The sequence below is a fragment of the Notothenia rossii genome, assembly GCF_949606895.1.
Source record: "Notothenia rossii genome assembly, chromosome: 9".
Taxonomy (NCBI): domain Eukaryota; kingdom Metazoa; phylum Chordata; class Actinopteri; order Perciformes; family Nototheniidae; genus Notothenia; species Notothenia rossii.
Window position 1 is genome coordinate 67,346,967 of NC_136907.1, and position 12,874 is coordinate 67,359,840.

A 12,874-nucleotide genomic window follows, 5' to 3' on the forward strand; every position below is an offset into this window, starting at 1 on the left:
ATTTGTCAGTATTGGTCGAACCCGGGTAGCACAGCATCCACATTGTATGCGCTGTGCTCAAGTCACTTAAACGCACAGTGTGTACAATGCAGGAACTGTAAAGCCCATATTCAGCCAGTGTGTTTACAGGCATGAGTCATTCTCTACTGTCCTGAGCTATATATATATATACGGTCAAATAAATAAATACAATATCAGGGATATGACAGCAGATTTTTCTCTCTCTCTCTTTTTAACATGATTAATCAGACTATAACAACCTAAATATTTAATGTTTTAATTAGCATTGGCAAGTCCACTAATCATATTGCAATCACATGCATGCGTAGAATGTAAATGAAACATAACTCACCCCATCCAATCAGAGTAAATCCCCATAGATATTTTCTGTCTGAGAAGAAGGTCATAAAGATGAGGCTGTGGAGGTAAAGACCCTCCACAAGGATCCAGTAGTAATTGGTCGCCAGAAAGTACAAGAACAAGGTCACAACCACCTTGCAGCCGATCTATACACAAACAACAGAAAAGGAAAACGGATTTAATCAATACCCACACCGACAAAAAGACCCACTTTTTGAACACTTTCCAGAAAACTGTAAGAGTCCATCTAAACAGACCGCTGCAGCTGACTGAATGCATGCTTTCGGAGACCCTCATTAGACCAAGAAAGTGGATCACATCTTTCCAGTTTTCAGATCCTTTAATTGGCTACCCGTGTGTCTAAGAATTGGTAACTTGATAACTGAAGATGATCTACGGGACATTCCTGGGAGGCTGAAATTAGGTCAACAAACAAGTTTATGAAGCTTCTTGTGTTGATGTATTCATTCATGTGTATCCCCCCGCTACTTCAGCAGTCAACACCTCCATCTTGGCAACTCCATCAACCTCCTCTCTGCTCAGATACAACATTGTATTAGCTAGAAACTATGGAGACATCACTTTGACGACATTGCTACAGATGAGATGCAGTTGGTGTTTGATGTCAGACAACATAATGCCATCTATAATCAGTATAGAAGGAAGAAGTTTCTTTCTGAGAGCGAACAGTATATAATTATACTGATTTGCACAAAAAATGTAAATCATATAAATAGTGTTAGTGCTGTATTATTCACAACCTGTTAATGGTCTCTGACACAGTGTCTTGATTCATTATCTACACTTGTTGAAGCCCAAGCTTTATTCTAATGTTATTCTTTAAAAGTGCAATCACAAGTTAAATTGAAAAATGAACTTTTTATAGATAAGTATACATAAAATTCCCCTTTAATTTACAGCATTTTCTTGCTGATCATAATTTGGTGGAACAAACAGGGTCTAGTCAAGTCAATTCTTGCTGTAGTTAGCCCCTCAATTTGGGTTTATAAATATAAATAAATAATAAAACCTATTATGTTCTTGTTGCATTGACAGAAAGTCCCAGAAGCCTTTAATTAATTCATTAATTGAGTCAGTCATCGATTCGGCTCCACTTAAAGTCCACCTCCACACTGTGGTCTAGCTTTGGTTGTTCATCAATGTGTATTCTAAAAAGCATTTCCAGGCTACAGCAGGGATTTAGCCATGGGGACTTTGGATATTTTTGTTTTCTACGAACATAATTTTTTCCTATTTCTTCAATACAACTGATTTTAGAAGCTTGAGTATAAGGTTCTTGTTACGGACTAAAAATAATCCAGATGTTTAGGAGTCAGACAGTTTGATGATGAATGTTGATGAACATGCTGTCAGCAAATGAACTGTGCAAATGAAAGGTAAAATGAAACCTTTTAGCACTAAAACTATAGATCAACAGAGATATTTTTAATAGTATTAGTGTTGAACAATGGCCAATTTCTATTTTCATTAGAGCGTTTATTTGCTACATACTTGACTGGCAGTACTGATTCCTTAGATAGAGAGGAAGTTCCGAACCAAAACAAATATGTACTTGAAGATCAAATATCACAAGTGCCTTAACAATGAAACATTCCTCCTAAATAATAATGTAAAAGTGTTTCCAATTGTAATAAAAATGCCTCGTTAATAAAAAACAAAAGCCAAAATAAAACTAGCCATTATTTAAGGCAAGAATAAACTCTTGCACAAATACAATCTGCACTGATACAGGTTACTTAGGAGAAGAGCGATATCAATATTCCCTCCAAGTTTGCATATGCTTAATCCAGTAAAACACAATTTAGAGCCAGGATGTGCCCACTAAATAAATTGCACAAATTGTTTGTTTGCGTTTTTAAGCATGCATGAAAAGTGCCCAGTCTTCACCCATTTTTGAAACCTGACTCTGAAAGGGGAAGCCAAGTACTGGCTTAGTAAAAGCTTGGCATTGTGACAAACCGTGCCGTTTATTTGCTCCAGCACTGGAAAGGTAGGTGAGACTTGCAAATTACAGCTTCCTTTTTGGAAGCAAAACGTTAACGCCCAAATACATGATAAGTTAAATTATCTGTCCATGAAACACAATGAAACAAGGAGGATTCCTGTTAGGACTTTCATTAAAAACAGTTAATCCTTCATTGGCCTAATGGCACACTGTACCCATATCAATACTGTATGTTACATTGAAAAAGTACCATTATGTGTCTTGTCGCTTGCTGTGGCATACACATGATTTTCAGTGAGTGGTTTTCCCTCAATCTTTTCTCCGTTAAGGTCAGAGTGTGTTGTGCTGGTGTACTTACAAACTGTGTTTTGTTGGCTGGCGGAGCCTCAGTGATGGACTTGAGGTCTTCCACGGTGACTCTTTCCATGCTCTCTACGGCGGATCCAGAGTAGAGCACAACATCTTTCACAAAAATACTGATAGCTCTTAGCATGTAGGACACAAATAAGTGCATGTGGATGTAGTTCCTGGTGCAGTGCAATCGTCTAGGGAGAAAACAAACAAGAGCGGCAAGGTCAAAAGAGAGACCTTTGGTAAATTGTGTGTGTGTGTGTGTGTGTGTGTGTGTGTGTGTGTGTGTGTGTGTGTGTGTGTGTGTGTGTGTGTGTGTGTGTGTGTGTGTGTGTGTGTGTGTGGGCTGGCACAACTTCATGTAATTGTGTGTAAGTACTTTCACACACACACACTGCAACAATACTCATCCTAATTAGAGCCAGCTGAGTTCCACGCTGACTATAACACATTCTTGAGATTTAGGGGCTTGAGACGCACAAATATTGAATTGCTCCGCTCAAACGGAGCTGTAAAAACAAAATTGCAAGCATGTGTTGAGAAAAGCATGCAAATTTGCTTCCAGACAAGCACGAGTTTATCTGTCAAAAGTTCATCCAAAACATCCTGTCTGAGCATTTACTGTGAAGCGGGCCGTTGGGGGGATGCTCCAGCATTTGAATATGCTATAAATATACAATAAAAGCTAATTGACTAATAAATCAACTGAATGTTCATAACATTTTAATTCATTCTAAAAGCCAACGTGAGCAATACTGCTTATAGGAGGAAAAAAAATCTATTCGTTATGAGCTATCGAAAGCCTCATTAATGAGCTGAATATTTGGCAAGTTATCCTTAGAGAGATATTGATTTAAGGAGAAAACTAATCTAGTGCACATTTCCCTAGTGAAAAATTCTGAACACAACTTCTAATGTCAAATATCCCTTTTCTCTCCCTGGAAAACATTTAAGAGCTCTCCTGTCTAAAAGCTGACATGTTGAAGGGGAGACATGGCTGGAGAGCTCTGGAGCACAGAGCCAGAATGTCAGAAGGGCCCATGGGATAACTTATTAAACTAATTTGGCCCATAGATTTCCTGGTGCCAGTTGGGAGTGTTCCTAAAGCCGTCTGACTGCCTGCCTGTATGGTAAGTCACGCTGGTGGGAACATTGGTAAACAGCGCCTTCACATCGATTCCTGATACTCCCCATGCTTAACATAAAAGCAAATAAGGACAAATGTGCCCTGCATTAATTAGCTGGGAAAAAAACAAACTGTTGCCTCAAAAATGAAATGAATTCAACCTTGTTTTAGTGTTTTTCTTTAATGATCAAATATATATTTAACATTCCTACAGTAGGAGAAGCAAAGCTGTTCAAATGCAATAGCTTAGAATTTCCCTCTCGATTATTCACATTTTTAAGCACTTCCCTATTTTCTTTATTTGTGGGAGTAGTAGAGGGAAAGGGCAAAAGGCTTAAGACCTGTAATCTTTGCAAGCATGTCGAAATAACAGAATCAATATCCGAGCTTTGGTTGTTGTTCATTGAGTCTTGAAATCAGCATGAAAATAACAAAGAACTTAAATGTCACAGACATGCGCTCCTGCAAGCCTGAAGGCAGATTCTTCCTCAAAGGTGGATATATCATAGTCTGTTAAAACTCAAAGTAAAGACCAAAGGTAATGTTTGATTCAGTTTGCATGCTTCGTGTTTTTGCCGTGACACACTCCATCGCATGCTTATAAAGGCTGTGGCATATCGCATGATTTCATGAAAAGCCATTAAGCCATGACAAAATTAAAATGCTTTCTGTTATCTATGTTTGCGACGTATAACATGGTAAGACATTTTCATTGTGTCATCATGCTGGTAAACCTTTACACTCTGTTTCGATCCCTGCTGCAATGGCTCTACATTTATTTGTTCCTAAAACCCCCTCTCTTGGGAGCCTCTGTGGTTGAAAGGATTAATTGGAACATTTTCACTGCATCGACTCACCGAAAATATCCCAAGATGACGACAGCAACCATGAGTGATCCCAGAGAGATGGAGTACCCGACTGTGTAGATGAGATACAGACGGTGAAAGACCTCCTGTGGAAAGAGCATTGTTTGTTACAAAATCAACAGGCTTCAAAATGGATAACAATCCTGAGACAGGACTACAGCACTTCCTCCCTTAGTGCATTGTAGTGCCTATTCAAAATAAATACCTGCAGTTTGTGTCAAAGAACTCGAAAACAAACATACAAACAGACGAAAATGTATGAGTTGTAACAATTGCCTTCGTAAATAGGACATGTCGACAATAGAAAGTAACTAGATCAAAACAAATCTTGTGCTTGTACTTAATTACGATTTATTGTTTGCTCATCTGCTAACGAACATGTTCAATATTCCTCAGTTACCGCAATGTAATGTCATTTAATGCTGCTTTCATAAAAAAATGTTTCAAACGGTTGGAAAATAACATAGATACTCAAAGGGGTTTTATTCCGGATTACGGAAGCAGATACATTGAATATAGTTAACATATTTGTTTGTTGAATGTTTTTAGTTACTTGATTTAAGCCGCTGCAGCATCAGTTTATTCTTAGTGCTTAGTAACATGACTATCAGGTACATTATTATTGACTACCTTACTTCAGTCATGTTATTAGAAAGAGCATGTGTTTACAGCATTCACCCTATATTGGAATATCTTCCCTTTAAATATGCCATTGCCACCTGGTGACAGAAATGTCTCAAACACTCAGACGTTTCTGATGGAAAACAGCATTTGACATGGGTGGCGGGGCTGAGAAAGGCTGGGTGGGGCGGTTTGATCTTCAGTCGTGAGCTGGCAGCCAGAAGAGAGCCACTAACCCGTCCTTCTGTGCGTCAACATGCTGAGAAAGGGGGTTAAGAGCCCCGTGTGATGTAACCAGATACTGCACTGCTGTTATCATTTAGCATCAGGGTCCTGTGCCAGAAAAACAAAGTTGTGTCTAAGTTGTGGTGGTGGTCTGCGGCATGGCAGTTGAGCTGTGTGGGGCTTTAATTTGTGCATATGTATTTGTCATTAACTGCTGCAACCGCTCCCTCGGGATCCCATCAACATAAACATGTGAAGTCATAGAGAAACTGAAGGGCGCCATGATGAGGTTGTGCCCACATCCTCGACACCACATTCACACAGCCGAGAGGAAAATGTATGTGGAACATACAGCTGATGATTTTACCAACCCATGGCACAAATGTGTAAAAAAAGTAATTCAACGTTTCTAAAAATGAGTAACTGAGTGAGTCCTCCTTTTCTCTTTGTCCCCTATTAGCCAAGTGCAAAACATCTTGTAACCACTAGCAACACTGCAGAATAAACACTAAACAACACCAACCTCTAATTTGGTAATAATACACCTAATTCATTAAAAGGCTATTGAAGGCTTTATATTGAAGACTGTACAAAAAATGTTTTGAGACCATAAAGAAAATCCAATAAAACTCCTTTAAAAGCCATGTCAGCATCATTAGCTACTGTGCACAATGCATTTTTTACTGATACACATTTGTCCATATATAAACAATAAGAGCTGAGTTAGTTCTATTTTGACCATTTATAGCCTTACAGCAGTTTTCCACCCTACTTACAATACCCAGTAGTCCTATTCACTGCCAGTGTTATGTACTGACATCCAATCTTTACACAGTGATAGAGAAAGAAACCAATCTGCGGTCAGGGTCACCTTTGTCAGTCTCATGGGGAGGACGGAGGAGCAGGAGGTTGCCTTGCTTGCTTTGCAAAAATGTTCTCCACAAGCGCTGCGGTGTGATGGTGATGCCAGTGCTCTTATATTATTTATGATCCCACGTTTGACTCCCGCATGCAGACTCAGTTGGATTTTATGTTACAGATGGTTTAGCCTAATTATAAGGTTTAGGAACGCTGTGTTAGAGATTAGTGGTTTAATATAAACAACACACAATAGTGATGTTATGATTAGAAATTGTAAAAGTGGTATGATGGTTGGGATAAGACACAGTGATGTGGCCTTCAATATACTGTGTTATTTGTATCCCCATTGATGCTAATATATGATGTTATGTAAGTGTATTTAAAGTTGTTGCAAATGTTTGCTTGTGTGAAAAGTACAACTCTTGTATTGCATACTGATATTACACAACAACTACTCTTTCATAGTACTGTGCGTATGTACATTCGTGACAAAAATAAAGATAGAGAGAGGGTTTCAACTACTGATGTAGGCTATTCTCCTAAACTGTTGGTACTTATACCTAGGAAAAGTCATGCAATATAACTTGTATATGACGCAAGTAAATTAGTAAATTAAATTGTGAGACAGGATTGGTAATTTATGATAAAACAGTTGTGCGTCAGTCCCACTGCTATAGGTGAGGGTTGATGGATCCAAAATCATAATATGTTCCCCTATAGGAGAACACTGTTTGTGTCCCGTGTGAAACAAGAAATCACTGTTGATTTATTTGTTACATCTGTACTTAATGAAGACAACTTGCATATTTATTTAACCCAAACCAACATATTTTCGGTATCCTATCTAAGTGGTTTATTGCCTTGTTTTGCTGGACATTCAAAAATAACAACATAACTCTTATTGTATAAGGATACATTGACTGATGAGGCAGGCATGGAACAATGATCATCCCCATGTCAGCTTTGCTCTTCAATAATCATCAATCATAACCACAGCAAACGACAATAAACAAATACAAATAAATCACAAAGCTAGCCTGGGACTATTCAAGCAAGTAGCCGAAAACACAAAACACACACAGTTTCTGTTGTGCTTCTTCTGCAGCTGTTTTTGATTGTTTATGTATAATGATGATGCAATGACAAAAGTGTACCTCCATGTTCAACCCAACGTTTCAATGTGACAATGTTTTTCAAAGTGAGGTTCATAAAAGAAAATGGCTCTCTACGTCAGGGGTAACAGACCTAGATTGGTAGCAGAGTGCTGTTCTGAACCCCATCAGACACCTTGAGGACACCTGGGACGAGGTTAGACACCCAGCTGTGAGACAGGTCTTATCACCAATCACTGGAACCTGGCTGCAGAGATTTGCTCCCATTCAGCCTGGTATCAAAATGTGGGTGTAATGTTTAGCTGTGCGCATACTTATGATAATTCAGGGCATATACATTTAACTAATTTACAAGATTTGAGTTCATTCATGAAAAACAACAAACAAAAAGCACTACACAACTGAGATAACTGGTAGCCTCAAATGGCTACTGCGGGACACTTCTTTTTTAAAGTTTGATTACTTCAATACCAGGAAAGCAACATGACTCCAGTACATGGAGTCATTTTGGTTTTCATCTCTTTTATCCCTGTGTAGGCTGCCGTGAAGTTGTCTATGAGGTTTAGTCATTATTGGTGACTGCTTAGACTTCTTTGAAATTGAATGCTTTTTGAGAAGTTTTGCAATTAGCAATTAAGTCAGTGTAGCAATCCCTTTAGTTTATACTGACATTCAGCTGATTGAAGTCTCATATTATCAAAAAGCCACCACATTGCCATACTGTCATTATCTTCCCGTCATTATCTCTACATTTCACTCAATAAGACTCATTTTCATTTGCACTGTGCATTACTTAGCAGGCATGCTGACAATGTGCTACACATTTAAAAGGGGTCGTAATTGCAGGTTAAAACGGTGCAACAAATGCCTAGAAGGCTGAAATACCTAAAGCATTACAATGAACTTGATGCATTGACAAAGGCTATTCTGGAGGAAGACACTGTAACTGTGACCATGAGCATGGAAATTGCGATGAGATGGACCTTACCCTTTCATGGCTAGGGTTGTAATGGAGGAGGAATTTTGAACATTCGTTATAATTGGCCCACGTCTTGTTGGCTGTGGCCAGTTCCCACGTTCCGTTGTTGTCACACCGACGGTATGCCAGTCCTAGACACCAAACAGAAAAGGCTATTTTTAATTACAGATTTTGACACTTGTTTTTCAACACAAGCAATTACTCATCCTCAGCTTGCTTCTTAATTGGACCTGAATAATTGTTGAACTTGAGAAAGAGGTTAGGAAGCCAAGTTATGATTACAGTACGTTAGCATCCGGGGCCTGGTGCTCTTTGAGCAGCTGGAAAAAAGCATTACGGTTTCAGCTGTGTCCAGGGCTAGGGCTCACCTTTATGGTTGAAGTCATGGATATACTCCGGACAGGTGGTTGATACAAGCTTTCCTGGAGGCCCTCCAGGCCAACAAACAATGCCGTCCCATTCTGGTGAGCAGTAACTTTCTGTGGAGACAAAAGCATTACTGACTTTTAAATCTAGAACCACTGAGTGTTTGTTCTCCCTCTACTGCAGCATTACATGTCTGTAGGCATTTACAAGAGAAGAAGTGCAGCATGTTGCCAAGGATTGTGTTGTCCTTTGAAAAGTAGGCCATGGTATGAACTTTACACCGTATGTAAATCAGCACTGTTAAACAGCCTTGTAATGTGTGGTGAGTCTTTGTTGTGTTTAAAGAAAGCCTTGGTTATGGAGAAAACAAAACACCCAATCATTGCTCATACAATTAAGATTAGCAAAAATTCTAATTTCCCACATGCAGATAACAAGTTGTCCATTGAATCTGGTTTGTTGATTAAGGCTTGTTTGTGAGTTGCAGCATATTTAATGAATGTTTTCTTCTTGATAGCATCATATTGTTTTGTTGCTGTATGGTATTCATTTCAGATTGGATCTCATTAAAAAAATATCTCCTGCCACACTGCATTGTAGTACCCTTAGTATCTTATAATGGCGAAATACTAATGAGTGGTGGTTGTATGCTTGCGTCAACAAGACTTCATGATGCAGTGTACATCAACTTCTTTCCAAAATGTCATCACTTTATAAGTTTTATTTTATTAGACATGTGTAAAACTATCATAATAAGCATATTCATTTTGTTGTTGTTGCCAAAACCTTGTTTCCTTAGATCGCAGTGATCTTGGCTTTTGACCACCTTAACCCAATAAAATCATCCCTGACTCCAAGCTGACATTTATTTGTGACCATCCACAAACATATAATCGCCTGTTACAAAGGCATGATAAAAGCTATGTTGAATATAAAAATGTAAAAATATTGGAAAGTTTCCCTTCTGTCTCATTAGTTTGGTATTGACAAGCACTAATGAGGCATGCTAGTGAACATATTTGATTTTAATATAGATTTTCTTCTCTTTAAATTATATTCAAAATATGAATTGCCTGGTTTACTAACTGTAACATTCAATTAGTTTTTGTTGCCAATTATTTTATTAGTCAACTTACTAATGGATCATTTTTTAATTTTCAATTTAATTATCACGGCTCCCTGGAGGTCGAGGCGTAATTTTTTTTCATATCTCTACTGTCATTAATAATAAGCAAAAATCAAAAATGATCATATATCTTGTGGAATACCTCATCCCTCTCCTCGTTTTGGTCCTTAATGAACAGACATTACGAGTCAAAACATGTAAAAAAAAAAGTTTTTAAAAAATCCATAACATCCGGTTACATTTCACATAGTTGTGCTTTTAATTACAGGATTGACTGATCAGATGAAACATTCAATTAAAGATTCACATTTGTGAAATTGTGCTGAGGAATATGTGAAAAGTTGTGCAGGAAGCTTCAAGACTGTTTACTCTGTGGTTTTCCTGAAGATCACCAAATCTCTTTCATCTATTTTCATGAAGAATGTACAACATGAGACTTTGTAATAATATATGTCTACTTAGTTCAGACAAAGAGTTGCATGTTCAAAGGAAAGAAAAATGTAATTTCCGACCGTAGAGGCCCCTAATTGTCAGCTAAACCGTGGACCTCAGCACTTGATAGTGGGAGCAAAGTCCCTTTCCCCACAGATTCCTGGCAAAAGCCTCCCTTATGGCTTGGCATCCATATTGTATTATTGAAAACATCTGCCCAACTTTGACCACTAATAAGTAGTTAAGGATAAAACTAAAACTATCCTCTCTTTGCAGTAGATCCATTATTTTTCTCATTCCTATAATCAAACTATTCAAAGAAACATCTGAAGCCATGACGACATGCTTTTTATTTGCCTGTCACTTGGAGCGCAAAATTAAAGAGCTGACTGATTCCTACAGATCTCTGGTGGTTGAAAAACAGAGTTTAGTTTTGAAAATCACGCAGACCACACATCCTGGGAGTAAAAGCAAAATTGCTTTTCATTTTTTGCCATAGGTTTCATTACCATAGGACCACCTACTAACAGGCTCAAATTAAACACAGAACACATGCACATATATAATTTCCCGTTCATTTCTTGACCACGATTTAAATATAAACTTGACTACGGAGGGACTTTGGTAATAGTGATGTCACTGGGGTTTTAATACGGTTTTCTTTCCCCCAGACTCATTGGTTTCTAACCTGCAGATGTCAAAACACATATTGCATTTTTCTCATGATACATGCAACCTTTTATAATGATCGCTGATGTTATTCTACACGCAAACCACAAGCTTGAAGGCTGAGCTATTTTCACACTGCAAGGTCTGGGGCATTGCACCCACATCCCTCCACTGTCCTCTCCAAGCAAACCTCAGTGTTTCCCTCAATGAAAACCTTGTCTTTGCAACGCAATGGAGATTTTTGTGTGTTTAAAGCACAATTGAGAAACAAAAACAAATAGATAAAATGCTGAAATCGAACCAAAACTATGGTTTTACCCACATGATCATTTGTTTTCTCTGCACCTAGACTTGCACAATCAATTAATTACAGAGCAAAACCTACATTTCAGACCAAGCGTTTCTACTACAGTCCTCACTACACATCTCCTATAATAGAACACCAAATGTTTATACAGTGCCAGAAGAAAAAAAAACATATGGGGGTTGTCAGGCTGGACACAGGCAAGACAAATACTGAAGTAAAGCAAAAACGTCCTAAAAAATGCAATTTAGCTGCTATTCTCCGAGCTACCTCATGGTCACATCAAAATACAAGTGGAATTTCTTTTTTGGAAAATCACAAGAGGGAGTTCTGGCAAAGTCCTAATGACCACTTCAAGGAAAACACTTTTACATGGGTCACCAGAAAGCAGAATAAATGCTTTCCTTGAACTGAATCTTAAATCTCGCAGCAGGGCCGGCACTTAGGCGAGTATAAGTGAATACTAAGGGCGCATCAACCCATCGGGGGCGCCAAAAAGGTCCCGATTTTGGATCAACAAAGTACATCTTATTATCTTATACTCCCCCCCCCCCCCAAAATCAAGTTGAACTGCCCCAGCCCCAGTAAAACCAGAAATATTTCTTTTTTTTAAACAATGGTTTTAGTCTGCAATCATAGGTTTTAATTTTGTATTTGTGTTAATTTAAAATAAGCTAAAATATTGCCTAGGGCAGCAAATTGGCCAGGGCCGGCCCTGTCTCGCAGCCTCCTAAATTATACATTAATCAGATTTCAAATGATTTCCTACGGAAGAGGATTAGGGCGACATTAAAAAAAAAATTGTTCTGAGAAAAAAGTCAGAATTGTGAGATTAAAGTCAGAATTCTGACTTTTTTCTCCCAAAAAAAATTATGTTTTTTTGTTCTGAGGAAAAAGTCAGAATTATTTTTTCTCCAAACAAAAAAAAAAAGTTTTTTTTTCAAATCCTCCTAAAAAAAAATCATGTGGCCCTAATCCTCTTCCGTAATTTCCACATTAGATATAAACCAAAACATACATGAGACTGTTACAGTAAGTTAAATTCAAGGTGAAATTATGTCAAAGCAAGCCATGTGTTGTTCAGTAAAAAAGAAAATCAATTCAAGCATGTTAACAAGCACATATTGCTTATCAAGGCATACAACAACCACATCAGGGACTCTTTTTTTTAAGGTAATATGTTTATTTTAATTGATTGAACAATGTGCAATTTTCTGAAAGAGGTCAGAAAACAGCCCCCACATACAGGAGGAGTCATACTCAGAGTCTTTGCCCGCAGCATCAGGTATGCAGATCAGCTACTGTGTGATGTGCTAATGTGCCCTGAAACTTCACCTCAAGCACTTCAAAGATACCAGCAGGACCTTTCTGATTCAGTGTTAATCACATTATGTACAGACACATGGCCACGAAAGGATGCCAAGTTTATATAGGGCTGATATTTGCCCTGATTTATCAACGATAATTTAATTTGTAAAAGGTCAAATAAGTTTTGTAGGTGTTTCTTCGG

At 38.1% G+C, this 12,874-nt stretch overlaps 1 protein-coding gene across 1 annotated transcript in view; it reads right to left on the bottom strand.

Moving 5' to 3' along the window:
- pth1r (parathyroid hormone 1 receptor) overlaps window positions 1-12,874 on the bottom strand; it is a 44,058-nt gene that overhangs the window by 6,202 nt on the left and 24,982 nt on the right. The window contains exons 3-7 of the mRNA XM_079650083.1: window positions 8,836-8,946; window positions 8,477-8,598; window positions 4,661-4,755; window positions 2,685-2,871; window positions 353-506 (exon numbers count right to left, since the gene is read on the bottom strand). Coding sequence (XP_079506209.1) covers window positions 353-506; window positions 2,685-2,871; window positions 4,661-4,755; window positions 8,477-8,598; window positions 8,836-8,946 — 669 coding nt within the window. The remainder of the gene's footprint in view (window positions 1-352; window positions 507-2,684; window positions 2,872-4,660; window positions 4,756-8,476; window positions 8,599-8,835; window positions 8,947-12,874) is intronic.